Here is an 18383-nt window from a genome sequence, read left to right as displayed (position 1 = left end):
AGTAGGCCGGAATTGAGGCCTACCTATGCCTGGACGGAGCGCCATTGAGGAAGTGAGACAGTACCTCTGAGGGAGAATCGGACAGGCTTCCAGTATCCCTGTGACTTGTCTGAGGACCGGAGGCTGCCGTCTAGCAAGACATGATTGGAGATCGCATACGGAGTGTCACGGAAGGACAAAGCCTGAACTATTTGGGTGAGACGGGCACTTTTTCCAGCGTGATTCCATTATTTGGGGCTCTTTTGCCAGTTTGTTTATTACCACCTTGGATTACACATTACCCCTTGCGCGCCAAAGCATGCCTACGCATCAGTGCATGGACTCTTAGGAAAATTTGAACTGGGGTTTAGTCTGATCAACAAAACCACATTAGTTAGGTATACCACTTAAAGACTGTCTATTTAGTTGTTGTAGATTACGGATATCCATTTTCATATTCTCTGATTGAGTAACTGGGTTTATTTTACTGTACAGTATTATTAATAGAGAGAGAGCTGGGTGAGGCTTGGCAAGGGGGTGCTTCAATGCGAATACCTTATTTTTTTTTTTTTTTTTTTTTTTTTAGAGAACTACAAAATAATTTATTGGAGTAGACATTACTTTTTAACCAACTAACCTATATGTACAACATACACAACGCTCCAACTTTCCAGTCTCAAGAACTTTTTGCTTGTTTTCTTTTGGCCTTACGAACTTCCTCCATTAGATCTTTTAAATACTGGATCTCTTTTGCTATAGAGTCCGCTTTTTCATTGAGGGAATCATTTTTCTGTTCCAGTTCTCGACACTCTGCAGATATTAACTCTTGTTCTGCTTTCTTCTTCTGCCGGTAGCGATTGGCTGCGGTTTTGTTCTGCTCCATTTTCTTTGTCTTCTTGTCTACTCTGGGATGCCCTACAGTTTTTACCTTTGCGGAGATGTCTTTATCATTACAGGGAAGGTCATAAGGTTTGGGTCTCTCGGAAATGGGGGAAGAGGGAGAGGACTGAACACTACTAGGGTACTCTACAGTAGATGCAGGACTTTGCTGAGGAGATCCCAGATATGACGGGCTCATATAAACCCCACTGTCATCTGAGGAATCCTCCTTTTCAGACTTCAGAAGCAGATTCACATCAATACTGCTGTCATCTGAGGAGTCTTCCTTCTTATATTTTTGAGTTTCAAGAGTGTAAATTGCCGATTTCTTATCTTCCTCAGCAACGTCTACCTCACTTTCGACATACAAGATAAAGGAATGGTCAGGGATAGAGATATTGAACTCTGCTAAAGTGGGACGCATTGGAGCCACTTGATCTGCCTCCAATGGACCTTTTGGAATAGAGATAGGGGCAAATGATGGCATATACTTGTCAAACAATGAGGGGATATGTGGGTCCTCTAGGAGATCACAAGAGTCATCCAACGTGGCCATAAGCTCATCTGGCGAGACAGTGGATTCCAGATCTTCCATTCCAAGCAGTGAATCAAAATCAAACTCCTTCAGGTCCATTTTTGCCACCATCCAATCCATGCCAGAGAAGGCATCCCCCTGGAAACTGCCAAAGAGTGGCGCCAAAGGCAGCAGGTTAGAGACGCCATTCTTAGCCTTTTCGCTGGAAAACCCATGTGATGGGAGGTACCTTATTGAGGGAATCCCCTTGCTGTGTGCTTGCACAGGTCTATATGGACACTGTAGTTTAACTTACAATTATTTGTTGTTACTGTTGCTGACTCTGCAGGGCTCTGCGAGCAGTTTTATCCTTGTTTCTTCGCTTTATTCTTGCCAGTAAAGTGCCCTTTTGGTTAAACTGAAATCTGTGTACCGTCTACTTGTCATATCGCATGATCCATTCGGGTTCAAGGTAACAATAAATGTATACATAATTTACTGTGGTGGGTTGGGATATTGTGCCCTCCGACAAACTATTGGGGTCCTCAATTCCCACTATACCAGTTGTGCCCAGGGAGAGTTTGAGCCAATTTCAGGGGTTGGCAACCAGAGCGTAGACCCAAAAAAAACCAGCAGCTCCTCCGGGGGTAGTGCTACACTTGTAATACAAAGCACTTGTATATCAAAGCAAATTTCCCCATGAGAAATAATGGAAACCTGATGATGATTCGTTCCACAACCATTTATTTATAGGTCTTTCAGTTTATAGTCCATATAAAAAAATCATAGCAATATGATAGGTTGTGCAACCATAAAATGTCCACCCACAAATGGAAGCCTCCACAAGGGGATTAGAAGTAAAACCCAGCAGGAGCTACAGAGTATAAAAGAGAAGAGAGGCGCCTCTAAGTGTAGCAATATGGTTACATTGAATGAAGCAACTCACATGGTTGATGATTAAAACAGGCATATCTAAGTATGCAGACGTCCCGGGTAAAGCTGTTCACCGCCGACTTGTAAGTCTGCAATCATTAACAGGAAGACTACCCTGCAGTAGAGCGATATGAAAGCAAGGCTTGAAGAGCTCATGGAGCGCAGCGTGGAAGGCATGATTAGTTGGGAGGATGTGAGTTGCTAAATGTTGCACCTTCATTAAATGTAATCATATTGCTACACTGAGAGCCGGTTCACACTGGGGCGACTTGCGATCCGACTTCATGTCGCCTCAAGTCGTCCCAAGTCGCGCTGTAGAGAAAAACAATGGAAGTGAATGGAAGCGGTGTTAATACACACGACTCAAGGCGATCCGATTTCAGAAAAGGTTCCTGTACTACTTCAATCCGACTTGTAGGCGATTTGTACCCATTGATTTCAATGGAAGTTGCCTCAGAAGTCGGATCACTGTCTTATCTGAAGCTACTTTCCAGGAAGATAACATACATTTCTCAGGGAAACATCTCCTGCACCCCTCCCTCCCCTCCCTCTCCCAGAGCTGATTGTTGTTTTATTGGCCACTGGAAAGTCTCCTGTCCTGGAGACGACTTCAAGTTGTGTTGTAAATCGCCCCAGATCGCCCTGTGGTTCATGTTCAAGTCGTGTCGGAGTCGCCTCTGAAAGTCGCGCTGGAAGTCGTGTCGCCCTAGTGTGAACCAGCTCTTAGAGGCGCCTCTCTTATCTTTTATACTTAGTTGTGACTTGACGCTACTTGTATATCCAGTCAAAATTTATGAAAAATGTTCTCAAACTGTGGCTTATTGGCACAGTTTTCTTCCTTTGTTTCTAATTGATATGTGTGTATCTCACTGTAGCTGCTGACTTTTAATAAGGACACTTACCTGTCCTACTCGCCCACAATGTCAGCCCCCCAGAGGCCGATCCCTTGATCCTGGCAGCTTCTGGGGCCGATATCCTCAGTAAGGGAAACAGGCAGTGAAGCCGCGCGGCTTCACTGCCCGTTTCCTACTGCGTATGCGCGAGCCGCGCGGCTCTTTGTGAATGGGCCGGCTGCTCTCTGGGATACACACAGGGCCAAATCCTCAAAAGGGATACGCAGGCGGAACTGCTGTTCAGCCTGCGTATCCCTGTGCCTATCTTTGGAACTGATCCTCAGAAGCAGTTTTCCAAAGATAGGCAGAAGATCTGACATCTGTAAGACACTTACACTGTCAGATCTTAGGATGCAGTACCGCATCCGCCGCTGGGGGCATTTTGCGTTGAAATGCCGCTTTGCGTATGCAAATGAGGACTTACGGAGATCCACAAAGCTTTTCAGCTTTGTTTTTTCTGCGTAAGTTTACGTTTGCATATGTAAAATTAGGGATGCTTTTACAAAGTGTAAGCTAGTTACACTTTGTAAAAACAGACCTTTTTTTCGATCGCCGCTATTTTTTTTAAATTTTGAAAAAAAAATTTCGGCGCGTAACTTTTTTTTTACCCGACGCAACTTTATTGTCCCGTCGCAATCCACAAAGCCTGGCGTAACGTAATTTCCCGCGCTGCCCGTCGGGAAAATGACGTCACGAGCATGCGCAGTACGGCCGGCGCGGGAGCGCGCCTCATTTAAATTGTCATCGCCCCCTGCAGAAGAGGACCGCCTTGCGCCGGAGACATTTAAGTTACACGGCCGAAAATTTCTAGGTAAGTGCTTTGTGGATCGGGCACTTAGGTAGAAATTTTACGCCAGTGTAACTTAAATGGTAAAAGTTAAGTTAGGCGACGTTTTTGTGGATTTGCCCCACAGTTCCCAGAAGGCAGCGCGCCCCATTCACAGAAAGACACCGCAGGAGGACGGAGGAAGAAGACCCACCACGGACGATGAAGAGGCAGATTAGGGACTTCCGCATAGCAACCGCTTTTTCTGGTAAGTATAAAAAAAAAGTTTTTTCATTTTTTTTTTCAATTTTTTTTATGATTTTTGCAAAAAAAAAAAAAATGTTTAGGGTGAAACTCCACTTTAAGCTGATGCCTACGTCTTGTTAACAGTCTAGCGCGATTTTTCTTTTCCCATCTATAAAACCAGACCAGTTGTGCAAAAGCATTCCTTGAATGGATGAAACTGCTCAATCGGGTTGAGATCAGGTATTTCACTTGCTGAAGACAAAACTAAAGGCAGAAAGACCCACAAACAAAAGACAACTGAAGACAGCTGCAGTTAGAGCCTGGCAAAGCATTAGAAAGGAGGAAACCCAGTCTTTGATAATGTCCATGGGTACCAGACATCAGGCAGTCATTGCCAGTAAAGGATTCTCAACAAAGTATTAAAAATGAAAATTTTATGTATCACTACCCCTGAAGGAGCTGCTGCTTTAGATTTGGGCCTGCACTCTGCCTGTCAACCCCCAGAATTTGGCTTGATCCCTCCCTGGCACAAATGGACAACAATGTGATTGGGACCCCCAATTGGTGGTAGAGGACCCCAATGATACCATACAACAATAAATGTAGTAAAAAGTTGTTACCTGGTTGTTGTTCGCCTGCTACACAGCTACAAAAGACAGAATCCAACACAAGATGTAGCTTAACCAGTGGTAAAACGTTTACTTCTTTGAAAGGGTAGAAGTGTTTGGTTTGTCCTCTAGTAGATACGGCACCTCATCCTTATACAATAGTTACAAAGTGGAGGAGGAGATGAAGGGAATATGACGGTGCCTGAACAAGTCACATAAATTGTGTGACAGACTCACCCGGGACAGAGGCTTTTGGTGGGGACTGAATGCTAGCCTCTTGCCTTGCGATCATGGGCCCTGGCATTTGGGGGAATGGTGCTCTTTGTGAGCTGTATGCCTGGGGACCCTGTATATGCCAGTAGAGTGACTGATTCATACTGTTGGGACATACAGTGTAAGGAGATGCTAATGCCCACACCTCCAGCCATCTGTCTATTCTCTGTGCTAATTGACCCTGCTATTGTGCGAAGATGTCCTGTGTTTACACTTATGATAATATGTATTGTATAGCAGCTGAGCGAGGAGACGTGATGTCTACCCTGAAAGGTCATATCTATGAGTCACCTCGTCTGGGTAAATGATTAGTTAATTAGCTCATGTTAATTTATGTTCTGGTCACCTCCTCTTTCACTGTATATAAGATTGCATTCTTGGTTCTAATAAAGACTCCATGTTCAGCAGACAAACAAGTCTCGTCTCGTTGTGTGCTTGAGAGCAGCTGGAATATCTGATATCTATATCCAGACTGATAGGAAGCGGTATATGACGGAAGCACTCAAGCGGAGTGTGGGACGTTCCGTTACAAATTGTTTGAAACAAGATTAAATGAAGACAAAATTGTATTCAATTCAATTGAGCAAAAATGAGGACAATAAAGGTATGAAATATACACTGAATTGGAATGAATATAGCACAATGTCAAAACATGTTTCACCAAATCGTTGGCTTCTTCAGGGTTGTGAGATTCATTCAGTGTAATAAATACAGTCTATATATTTACTTGGTAGAAGAATAGAACAATGGTTATGCAGTAAACATTCAATACATACAGCTCCCTGTATAAATCAATGGAGTACCACCAGGTTAATGTATCTCTGTAGACCCTCATAGAGCAACTTGAGGGCCAGACCTGAGCGAGGGTGTGGTGGAGGAATCTCCCAGTGCACTAACTTCAACACTGGGGCACCTCTCCACCAAGTCTCACGTAAGCAATAGAAAAAAACCAACGTATTGCAATCACTTATATTAATCACATAAAGTCACAACGGTATGGCCCCCCCTAGTGGACAGTTCAACTGGTGTGTGTGTCCTGTAGCAACTATTTGCAAGGATAGGGAAATAGGTGACTGTTCCTGTAAGAGGCAGTTAATCTTCAGCTAGCCATGTTGGTGCACTTAGTTAATTGTAATCCAATCTCAAGGTGGAGAAAGCATGAACACTCGAAGTATAAAGCATGAACACAAGTATAAAGTGGTATGGAATTGAAACATTAATCCTCCCAGACTACTGTATCGTTCTCAGGTGTAGTGTATCCCTGCCTGTGACACTGCGAATGTCAGCACATGCGGGTGGAACTATAAACAACCCAACTTCCTGGGACTCAGTTAAATAAGCGGGTAGGCAAGTGCCCTCTCACCAAATGAGGCCTTGCCTCGCCGGACTGCTCCGTCTGGGCTTCGCTTGGCTCTCAACCTCTCTGGAACTTGTGATACCCGGTCCTCCGCGCAGCTGCTCACAAGGTGCCGTGGACAGGTGGTTCCAGATGCTGTGGAACGTAGATCGGTGCCTCTTTGGTTTGATCAGCGAGGCTGTAGCAAAGATCCCTCTCTGGCTAGGCGATACGCCTCCAGTCACTGTAGGCCCAGGCTCCTCGGGCCTTGGAAACCTTCAGCAGGACTTAGCACAGGCCTCTTGCCGGCTTGAAGATGGCATCCCGAGAGAGCGAGCTGAGGGCGCGCTCGTCTTAAATAAGTCCTTCCATAAAGCCATGCACGCTGTACTGCCCTCTGGTAGCACAATAGCCTTGTGGACAACGTAGTCTCTGTGCTACCCACTAATATTAGAGTATTTGTCTCTGGGTAACTGAACCAAACAAGTTGTAACAAACTAGCATAAAACCAACACCAGAGGGAGCCAACTTATATTCAAAGCACAAATTGCAGTCCTTTAGGACGCTTACAAGGGTAATACCTTGCTACATTTATTTATGATTATAATCATTTGTCCAATTACATTTGAGCCCCTGAAAGTGTGTGGGGGGGGGTCTGTGTATAAAAATGGTTACAGTTCCTAAAATTTGCACTTGATATTTATGTTCAACAACTTCAATTAAAGCTGAAAGTCTGCAGTTCAAATTCATTTGAATTGTTTAATTTTAATTTGATCCTGGTGGCATACAGAGCCAAAAGAATGAAAAATGTGCCTGTGTCCAAATATATATGGACCTAACTTTATTTGCTTATATGCATTATATATGTGCGTGTGTGTGTGTGTGTGTTAATATATATTATACATATATGTTTTTTTGTTTTTGGACAGTACACATGGATATGATTTTTATATATTTAAAAACCAAGGTAAAGGTTGTCCCAGTTGTGCAGTACCTCACTATTAAACAAAGTAAGCACCCTAAACAAAGGCGCCTAAGTATATAAATACACTCAGGGTTATGGCTTATTGGAAAAAAATATTAGAAGGAGATCCTTTCCAGGAGACACTGCAGGAGTAATTAAAGGCCAGTATCTGCCAGGGGGTGTCCTTATAAGGCTCTAATTTAATCTGGGACATGGCAGATACACCAGTTTAGGACCTGCCCAGTGATGTCCCTAGAAAACATCTCATGTAAGAATTAAAATATGAAGTACGGTAGTTGTGTATAATACCTGCCAAATTGTACTTGTTGATCATCATAATAAAGTGAAGATCGCTGGCTATTATCTAGTATGACAGTCGTACGTAATACCTGGCAGAATATACTCAATACTTATGCCAAAGTGAAGATCAGTCACTGTAATCCCAACGTATCGACCAAGCGGTCCTACAAGGAAAATGAGACATGGCAATTATACACTCCCTCATAGGTCACATGTAACAAAGTCTCTTGATATATAGGATAAAAATACAAATAAATAATTACTAGAGGAAAATATATATCCATACAAAACAGGGTTTTTGGGTAGGGTAATTAAATAATACTCGCGTCTCCGAAATTGAACCGTATGAACCGGTACAATTTAACCTTCTGGACTCATATAAATATAAAATTGCTAATAGAAAAAGGACCAACTCACATATGACAGCATGTGGTTGCCATCATCCCATAGTACTAGAAATTATTCGAATATACCTCATGGAGTGGGATTGTGTAGGCAACACAAAAAAGGTTTCAAAATGTATAAAAAATTATATCAATTTATTACAAAAATAGATTCAGCATATACAAAAATATCTCAAAAATTACATGAATGTACATTATACAAATCATAAATGATGCAAATACTGTCCGGCATACGGTACCATCACCAAATTTGGGAGGTAAGTTGTAGCTGAAAGCCGACGCGTTTCGAATGCTACGCATTCTTCATCATGGCATAAACAAGTATTACATCTATTGTTTAAAAATTCCGCGCCCAAGGGTGTGGACCAAAAAGCCCCTCGATGTGCTGGAACCCAGATGTCTCCTATTGCAGGCTGCACCATACAGAGAAGTCCCTATTTAGTATCACTCATAGAGTGGATAGAACCAATTGGTTCAATTTGAGTGGCGTTGGAAATCCACCAGTGAGTGGGAATCCTGTGTCCAAAATCCAGCTAAGTCCAGGTAAATCCTGAAAAGGGTTTCTGGTTTCCCCAGGCAGGTTCCCCTTGGGGGTAAAAAATAGCTCCTTGCTCTCCTGAATATGGAGAGGGAATGACCTCTCCATATACTTTACATATACTTTAAAGATGACAATATCCTATGCTTAATGTCCAGGAAAAAAAAATATTTAGATGCCAGAGGGCCTAACTGAGGTTAGATATCCAAATCGCAAGCATGTCTTAATGTAAATATGAGAGTCTCCTCAGAAAAGCAGTATGATCCAATGATAGCTTCAGCCTAGGTTTACACTGACATGCGGCATTGAAATCGTGTTCACATGAACTCGCACAATTTCATACCAGCAAGTCAGTCCCGACTTTGGGGGCAATTTTAGAGACATCTGTGTGGGTTCCTGCACCGATGTCTATTGAAATCCCACCCTGAAGTCGCCAAATGTAGTACAGAAACATGTTTTGGGAATCGGTGCGGTGCCGCAAAGTCGGCGTTGCACCGATTCCGATGGTGCCATTGCCGACAACAGCCGCCATTTTGGCATGCGATTTGACATATCAAATTGCTGCAATGTGAACCAGGGCTCAAGCATATAGCACATAATAGAATTTTTTAATACAGCTTACTTGTAAAATCCTTTTCTTGGGAATACATCACAGGGCACAGAGCCTTAATTACTTAATGGGCTATGTAGTCACCACAGGTAATTGGACACTGGCAACCCTAATTAGAATTGAGTTCCTCCCCTATATAACCCCTCCCAAATGGAGAGTACCTCAGTTTTGTAGCAAAGCAATAAGTGTTCCACGTTAACTCCGAAGAGGGGCGGGAGCTTTGTGTCCTGTGATCTATTTCCAAGAAAAGGATTTTACAGGTTAGCTGTATTAAAAAATCCTATTTTCTTGCTCATACATCATGGGACACAGAGCCTTAATTACTTAATGGGATGTCCCATAGCAATGCTTAAATTGAGGGTAGGGAGACACAGATCAGAAATAAGACCGCCATTGGACCAGAGGATCTATACTGCTGCCTGCAGTACACTATGCCCAAAGTCAGCATCCTCGTACCCTCTCACATCTACCTGGTAGAACTTAGTAAATGTATGGACCGAAGACCAAGTAGCAGTCTTACAGATCTGAGCCATGGAGGCCTGGTGATGCACTGCCCATGAAGCACCAACTGCTCTAGTCGAGTGCGCTTTCACCTGAAAAGTAGAAATCTTCTTTTCTAAACCATAGGCCTGAGTAATGACTTGTCGAATCCAACATGCAATCGTAGATTTCAACGCTGCCTGACCCTTCCTTGGGTCCTGTGGCAGAATAAACAGACAATCAGTCTTCCGTATCTGAGCCGTAGCTTGCAGATAATCTTTTACCACTCTAACAACATCTAGAGAGTGTAGACTCTCTTCCTCTGCAGACTGCGGATCTGGAAAAAAAGACACCACACGGGACTTGGGAGCAGCAACGCCACGCCAAGGCCCCAATGGTGTTATTGTCCATTCATACCACATTCACACGGTCGTGGGGATAACCTCTCCCTGACGACCCAAGGTGACACGCCTTGCTGGCAGGAATGTCACCCACACATTCACACACCAATCACACTGTAGCCTGCACTACTGACCGTGTGCAGTAAATACAAAAAAAATAAAAGGGATCAAGCCATTGGCCGACATGGCATGCCCTTACTGGAGGATGGCACATACATCTATGCACGACACTCCAAAAAAAAAAAAAAACGCTCATACTCTGAGCTGCCAACGTCCAGAGAGTCATTTGCCCTCTCGTGGGCCAGGCCTTGTGCCTAGGGTCCGGCTCCTCAATAGCCATGGGGACGACTAGGGTGGGGGGGTGGATCATCCCGAGGAGGGTCATCCCCTGGCCTGTCGCTCCTGGCAGCTGTTGTCTGTATGCCCTCCAATGCCAAGGCTAGCACGCTATTAGTCTCTGCCTACATACGCAGCTGCCTGCCGCTGGTCTGGCGCTGTTGGCGCCTGGTCAGGCGACCCTCCATCTGGATGGCGGAAGTATTGGCCTGTACAACCTCCCCCAGGTTCTTCACCTCCGCAAGGATCCCTGTGGCTGTGGACTGCAGCTCCCCCATAGCCACGGAGTGCCGGTCCAGGGTGGCCTGAACATCCCCAGATCCCTGGTCCCCAGATGGAGAGGGACCCCCTGCTACCATCTGGTGATGTATAGCATTGTGGGACTGGGTTTGGTCGCACAAACATGTGACCATGGCTGCGCAGTTGGCATTTACCTCCTGCAAGCAGTCCGAAATAGCCACGGTATGGGCAGCCTGTTGGCTGAGGCACTGCTGCATAGTGGCTGCGGTGCCCTGCACAGCCACTGTGCATTCCGCCTGGGTCTTGGCCGAGGACCAAACAAAGGCGACCAGGCTGTCTGCCACACGATGGAGGTCGCTGGAAATGTCTCCCATATGGTGCGTCTGGCGGGCCTGATCCCTCGCAAGCCCTTCTTGTAGGGATTCGGGTACACCCCTTGTCTTCCGCAAAGCCTTCCTGGGGGCTGGAGAGGCTTGTTCCCGTCTGTACGGGTAGGCCCTTGAGGGGCTTTCCCTGATGGGGGTGGCCCTTGAGGGGCTTCCCCTGATGGGGGTGGAGGTCTCAGAGGTTCCAGGCAAGATGTTATCATCCTCGAGGTAGAGACATTCCTCCAGAGCAACATGCTCCTCCTGAACTTCCTCTAGAGGAGAGGTGTGGGCACTCTCCTCCGGGGATGGCGTGGGTCGTCCAGCAGTAGATGATGGCCCCGCTCCCTCCAGCACATCTGTGGATGACACAAAGCATTCACATGTTGGTGGACCCACACACTTGTCACCCCCTCACATGCTAAACACTGGATGGGGGATAAAAAACACTTACCTGTCCTCAAGGCCTGTTCACCGGAGTCAAAGCCCTCCAGGCCCTCCACCTGATCCCTCTCCAGACATCTGGCGATCACCTCCTCATCGGTAGTCAGCCTGACAGTACTGGCTGGTCCGCCTCCCGTGCCCCTGGCGTGCCTCTTCACCCTGGCCAGCTTATCTCTGACCTGACGACGCAGGTCATTTATTTTTTTGGCGATGTCCTTAGAGGTCCTTCGCTCATGGCCAATGACATTGACCTCCAGGGTGACCTCCTGGAGGATCTCTTCCTTCCTGAGCTTACTGGTCATGTGACTCATCGTACCTTGAGATGGCAGAGATCAGGATCGCCCTCTCCTCAGGCGAATTTTTTTTTTTCTCCTCTCCCTCTGTCACAGGAGCAGACATCACTCAGAATGCAAAAGTACCTGCACCACGAAAGATAAGCTGCTGGTGTACTTTTGCGCTCGACGGGCGCATGTCTGGGCGTATTTATGCTCTGGGCGTAGGCGGTGGGCCGGCGTATCTTAGGGGTTACGCCGGGCGTAGTTGTGAGCATGCGCAGAGGGGTACGGGACATCCGTCCATGTTACGCCCGGCGTAAACCACTGCGCCACGCTCGGACCATCATCCGCATGGGGTCACGCCCACTTACACTTACGCTGGCCTGTGCCTTCGAAAATACGCTACGCTGGCTCATCTTGGTGAGCAATGGCTTGCTGAATGCAGTGCATGCCTCTCCGCGCTGCGCCGGCGTAGAGTAAAAGAGATACGCTACGGCGGCATAAATATGCGCCGCTGTCTGTGAATCCGGGCCGTAATTGGAAAAGCCAAATATCCACCTTACATCCAAAGGGTTCTTCCAGATGCATAAATCCAAAAATGGCACCCCACTATATGCATTGCTGTTTGTTGCAGGAATGCGTTCATCACCACAATTCATAGGTGTGAAGCTGACTTTAGTGTATTATATCACTTTTGGTAGCAAAATAGTACAATAGTACAGTCTACAAAATAGAGACCAAGGAGAAAAGAGAGACAAGAGATATTGTTTTCCAAATTAGGGACAGTTGGGAGCTAAGCACAATGTTAGTTTTTCAACCACCCAATGTTTTCTAATTGAATTCAAAATTTCTAACTGAATCTTATGTGGAAATTGTGTAAAATTTGCATTAATCTTGGGTAAAAATATTGATAAATAGACTTCTTGGTTTCATCTGTCATCAGTGTGATGCAATTCTAGACATAAATGACAACAGTAATAGCTATTGTTTTATATTAGCATGGGAAATAGTTGTTATGCCAAATGGCCCTTTAATAATTTTTCTATATGGCTATTCAGTTATATCTATCTGACAAAAAAAAAAAATTAAATTTAGCATCCAATTTCTTATTAAAACTATGATCAGGCCAAACTGTCAAATAAATGTTGTTCTAGTGAAGAGCCATTTATATACATACACCATGCAGCAGATATGTAGAGAAGATTGATTTTTCTGTTCATTCAGGCAAAGCAGTTGTGCTCCACTAAGCAAATGTTTTCTCTTTTTTTCTGCCAGGTGCCGCATTTTCTAAATGACCTCCAGAGCTTCAACAAACTTTTCCATATATTTGCTGGAACTTGCCTATAAATGACAGTGAAGGCTGGTCAATCCAAGTCTTGCTACTTCAGTCTTTAGCATATTGATGTATTCCAGGAAAGTCAGTGATGAAATATTAACAAGACTTCTGTCTGCTGCTATAGGAGAAATGCACTTAGCAAGTCAGCATCCAAACATAATTTCTACTTTTTTCTGTCCTCAAAATTAATTGTAATGGGGGAGGAGACCTACAATACTGTACAGCATATGTAAACCCAAGCAGTAAAATCTTAGCCAATATCCTATAAGCTTTAACATGTTATTGTAATTTCAAAAGTGTGTGTGTGTCTGTGTGTGTGTGTATATATATATATATATATATATATATATATATATATATATATTGTGACAGGAAGTCAGGTAAATCTGTGGGTGTTGTCACAGACGGGACATACATTTCTGCCTTGTTTAGACAATACACCAATTGTTATTAGGCGTCGGCTGCAAAAGTAGCCAGAAAAGGTCTAAGGGCATTGGAAAACTTCAGCTGTTCAGAATGAGGCAATTAAGGCCTCTATAAGTAATCCAGAGGATTACCACTGATTTGCTGCATCCTGAGGCTTTGTGAGTGAAGGAGAGCAGTAGCTGAAAGTCTTCTGAGGAGGTGAGGAGGTGATTGATTTTTCTGTGTGATAAAAATCTAAAAGAGACTATTGTTTTTCTGCTGTATGACCAACAGTGTCTGCCCAGCACTAGGCTGTGCCAGACTTCCTAGATAGGTTCCTGTGTGGTGAAAGTAGACGCCCCAAGTGGCCAGGGTTTATTTTATGTTTGATTTTGTTTATGCTGTTTGGATGCTTGCACTTGTTTCCAGCAAGATTGAAGAATAAACCAAAATCTTTGTTCTCAACCGTCTTCGACTGCCTGTCTGTATAAATTCAGTGTGTAGTGAACCCATCCAAGGGGTCACACACCCCGCTACCGAGCTAACCCCTTACTATATATATATATATATATGTATATATGTATATAATTATTACTATACACAGTATCTCACAAAAGTGACCCTCATATTTTTGAAAATATTTTATTATATCTTTTCACGTGACAACACTGAAGAAATTACACTTTGCTACAATGTAATGGTAGTTTTACCAGAACGAGCGCTCCCGTCTCATAACTCGCTTCTGGGCCATGCGCGGGTTTAAAACGTCGTTTTAGCCCACACACGATAATTTTTTACAACCCGAAAAATGACATTTTCAGAAGCCGAAAAACAATGTGAAGCTCACACACAATGATTTTAAATGACGTTTTTAAAAACGTGTTTTTTTTTCATGCCGAAAAACGACCGTGTGTACGCGGCATTTGAGTTTTCCAAATTTCCACTCACTCAGCGTTCAATGGAACGCATCGATTTTCTTCACTACTCCTGTCGCTCAGTTTCTGTTTTTCACAACCTTTTTCTTACCTGTACTCCGACTCTTCTGTTCTTACCTTTGTGACTCTACCTAACATATACACCCCCCCACTTTTGGTCTTATAGCTGGAGCCATGTTGCGAGCAGACAGCGAGGACCTCGTCTTCGCCCCTCTGTTACCCTCTGCGTGTCCAGAGCACAGCAGCGCTCAGTCCCTGAGGGGATGGCCCATCCCCGAACTCACCGCTGAGCTGCGGCGTAGGTGCGTTCCCTGCCTGGGGGGACATCTCAGTGCTAGTGAGGTCCAAGGATCCTAGACTCAACCGCAAGTTGTCATCACTGAGCAGGCCCGTCGGAACAGGACAGGCAAAACAAACAACTGCTTGGGGCTCCGAGCTGGCCTGGGGCCCCAGCAGAGAGCCGCCGCTTCCTATAAATGCTGCAGCCTGTAGCGTGGCCGAGCTCCTTTCCTAATTCCTCCTGCAGTCCTGCCGGGTACTGTAACCGCATGGTACAGGAGATTCAGTTTCCTGTTCCCGGCCGGACTGACAGGAAGTGCACACACTCAGTGCTCACTTCCTTTCAGTCCGGCCGGGAACAGCAAACTGAATCTTCTGCAGCGCGGTATGCGGTAAGGGGGGGTAAAAAGAACATGGGGGGGGAGACGGGGAGGCAGTCAGAAGAAGGACTAGCTGATGTTCTGCAGCAGCAGCTGTATGTGGTAGGGAGGGGGCAGCAGCTGTATGCAGCAGTATGCGGTAGGGAGGGGGGTTAAAAAGAACATGGGGGGAGGCCCCCCCGCTTATCTGGTTTATAGCAGAATAATTTTTTACCACTTGTCAACTTACCCCCCCGCTTCTCAGCTTGAAACTCAGCAACACCCCTCCCCCGCTTCTTGCTTGGGGCCCCCAAATTCCCTCAAACAGCCACATGTCACTGAGTTTGTGCTAGCATTTGGCATGTTCAGAGATGTCCTATGCTCGTCCAGCCCCAGCAGGAGGGAAGAGCTGGATTTGTACCTCCATGCCATTGTTGACTTGGGGCTTTGTTTTCTATGACTACCATTGTAGTCTGCAATGCAGCCTGGGATTCGTAGTTCGGCCCCCCTCACCAGTCAGTTAGGCTGCTTTGTTCTGGGACTTCCTATTCCACAGTTCTTTGCTGCTCCTCTCTGCTGATTGGCTCCCAGTCTCTTCCAAAAGGGAATCTATAGATTAAGCAGTGATGTGTGTCTGTATGTGTGAGAAGAGAGGAAGGGGGTTGAAAAAGCCCACACAGCTCTCCCTTGTGGATTACATAAACCTGGAGAGGTACCTGCTACACACTTCCCCACCAAAGAACCTTTGGTGCCCAAAGGAAGTAAAAGTCTGGGACCTGTTACATGCTTTTATACACAAGCGGAGAAAATAGGTTAATGCACACATGACAACAAACAATTTGCATTTTCAAAAGAAGAGCCCAAACTCAAGCAGCTCATATCATGACACAGAGCTGACAGAGATGCCTCCCACCAATTGTCATAAGAAGGGAGGCTGTTCTGTCCACATGCCACTGACACCAAAATGCCCTATATAGATGTACCAGGGGGTGAGTTGGGGTTGTCCTCCACCAAATCAGCGGTGGAAGGACCAGGTGCTTCAGGATTCCTTTTTGAAGTAAGAAAGATCTCAGATCTTTCACCCAGAGTGTCATAGGTTAGTCTCTTGGGTTGGTGAATAACCCTTCTTTCTCTCTGTTCTTTAGGTTTTGGTATTACAGGCACACTGGTATCATCTTCATCCACTGCCACTTCTTCCTTCTGCACATCAACTTCAGCTTCCTGCGTTTCAGCTTCAATGAAGGAAGAAAAACCCTCAAAGTCTGCTTCCAGCCAGGAAGATTGGGGGTTTTCCAGATCTTCCAGCGGTTTATACTGAGGCACAAACTCGGGAACCTCTGGACAGAGGATCCCAATGTTTGTCAACGTGGGAAGAGAAGAATGGGTGGTAGCAGTCTCTGGCGTGTGAGATGGCCACAACCAGTCTATTCCCATCGCTTAACCTTCGCTGTCCTCATCATCTACATCACAAACTGAGATCTAGTCACTGGTCGGGATCTCTAAGAAGCGGTGGTCGTGGACTGTGAATCTGGCTGAGGTGGTACACCAACTGCCTCTGACAGAGGCAACAGATGATTGCGATGCCAAGCCTTTAGTGGGCCTGTGCATCCCTCTGGCTTGATCTGGTGCACTGGCAGTCCTGGAAGTTGTTTGCAGATGACATAGGGCTGTGCCTTTTTAGCGGTCAGCCAATTTGTGCTTCCCAGGTAAACCTAGATACATCAGCAGCACTCTATCGCCTGGTTGTAAGTCCTATACTCGCACCCCGAGGTCAAAAATGATTTTGTTCCTCTGTCCTTGGGCATCTGAAACAGCTTGAGCCTTATCATAGGCAGACTTCAGGCTTCTCCCACCCCAAAAACATCAAGCGATAGGGAGAGTATCCTGTGGCATCTGAAGTTAAAGTCCAGAGCATATTCAGAAGAGTTCTGAATGCAGCAAATCCTGAGAGGCGCTCTACACTCCGATCCAGCTTGGAGGTATACAAGGAATGCAGCATAGCATATGATGGAAACTGCGATGTCAGTGCTATGGAGTGATCGAAACAAGCTCTGGGATCCAGTTTCCATCATATGCTTTGCTGCATTCGCACCATCATTCATCGGAGGTCATGGTGTCTATATAATCACAATTCTTCCATTTGCTACTGTTGGGTTTATTCCATGCAAGCCTGTTTTGACTTTCGGAGACATATGTCCCCCCGAGTCCACCTGTTCCGGTAAGCTTACACTTCTACCGGTGGTGGGTCAATACATTTTCTTTATATATATATATATGGACTTTGATACATGATATATTTAGTTTATTATTGAGTCATCAACATTCAGTTGTTGTAAGTTTGCATCATTTATTTATTGATTCCTTTATAATGTTTATTGTTAAGATTCGCATTATATAAGCGCTACACATATACCTCCATTTGTTTTTTGCTTTTTTCAAACCAGCCGTGTTAACAGCTACACTCCACATTGGCAGCGCAGGGTTATTTACACCATTTTTCTGTGCTTGGAGCCTGATCTGAGTGGGGGTGGTGAAACAACAGACCCAGGATCGACGACCCCGGTCCAATGGCGTCTGTCCCTTAAGTACTGCTCCCCAGCATGCACAGCTGGACGATCAACTCCCACTGATTGGCTGCCGAAGGGGAACACCCAAAAAAACCTTAACCTGACTGCTGCCACCCTTGGCCTGGGGTGGTAACGGCACCCCAGACAACAATAGTGGTCACTCACAGTACAGCAATGGCTGGAACACAGGCCCAAATTTGGAAAAAATCATACGGCCTGAGTCAACTAACTCTCAGACCACCCTCTAAATTTAAAGCAGCGCCGGCTAAAAAGTAGCAGGCCGCTACACATATAAATCCTGTATAATAATAATAATAATAATAATGTGGATGCTCTACACTTCCTGTGAAAAAGGTTGCAGTGGAAAATTACATGGAAGTTACATCTTTCAGCAGACAGCGGTTAAACAATAGTAATCTGCACTTGAAAAGTTTGAATTATTTCCTGCAGGTGGTTGCAGTTTGTAAATGAGTTTGGCTGCGTTTAGGTGCGTCAGTGTTTTCAGGTGTTCTTTCTCAATACTCCATTCTTGGGAAGATGTTATACCCCACGTACCTCCTCTTCCATTTTGTTGCTAGTTTTCCGAGCAGGGAGCTGCTGATGTGCGTCCAGCGCAAACACTGTAGGTAATCGTTGGCTATGCAGAGAGTCGCAAAAAGCTGTGGCCCCTAGCCTAGGGGCTCACAGCCAAGTATGATCAAGTTCTGAACAACATACA

The 18383-nt window shown here is 45.2% G+C and overlaps 1 protein-coding gene across 1 annotated transcript; it reads right to left on the bottom strand.

Annotated features, from left to right (window-relative positions):
• Positions 1-609: 609 nt before the first annotated feature.
• LOC120928311 (cyclic AMP-dependent transcription factor ATF-4-like) lies at positions 610-11820 on the bottom strand. Its single transcript, XM_040339410.1, has 3 exons — positions 11569-11820; positions 10590-10819; positions 610-1661 (listed from the first exon to the last, which is right to left on the bottom strand). The coding sequence occupies exons 1-3, from the start codon at positions 11818-11820 to the stop codon at positions 656-658; spliced, it is 1488 nt and encodes a 495-aa protein (XP_040195344.1). The 3' UTR covers positions 610-655.
• Positions 11821-18383: the final 6563 nt, after the last annotated feature.

This window comes from Rana temporaria, chromosome 2, assembly GCF_905171775.1.
Source record: "Rana temporaria chromosome 2, aRanTem1.1, whole genome shotgun sequence".
Classification (NCBI taxonomy): Eukaryota; Metazoa; Chordata; class Amphibia; order Anura; family Ranidae; genus Rana; species Rana temporaria.
The sequence above is the reverse complement of the archived record's forward strand: the minus strand, read 5'-3'. Positions and strand labels throughout refer to the sequence as shown.

What these genes read in the sequence shown, in the direction of transcription:
- LOC120928311 (XM_040339410.1), bottom strand. Translation starts at nt 11,820, where the DNA reads ATGAGTCACATGACCAGTAAGCTCAGGAAGGAAGAGATCCTCCAGGAG. An exon ending in GATGTCTGGAGAGGGATCAG is followed by an intron (nt 10,820 to 11,568) that starts GTGGAGGGCCTG and finishes ATACATCACCAG; the next exon opens with ATGGTAGCAGGGGGTCCCTC. An exon ending in AGCGGCAGGCAGCTGCGTAT is followed by an intron (nt 1,662 to 10,589) that starts GTAGGCAGAGAC and finishes GTGTCCATATAG; the next exon opens with ACCTGTGCAAGCACACAGCA.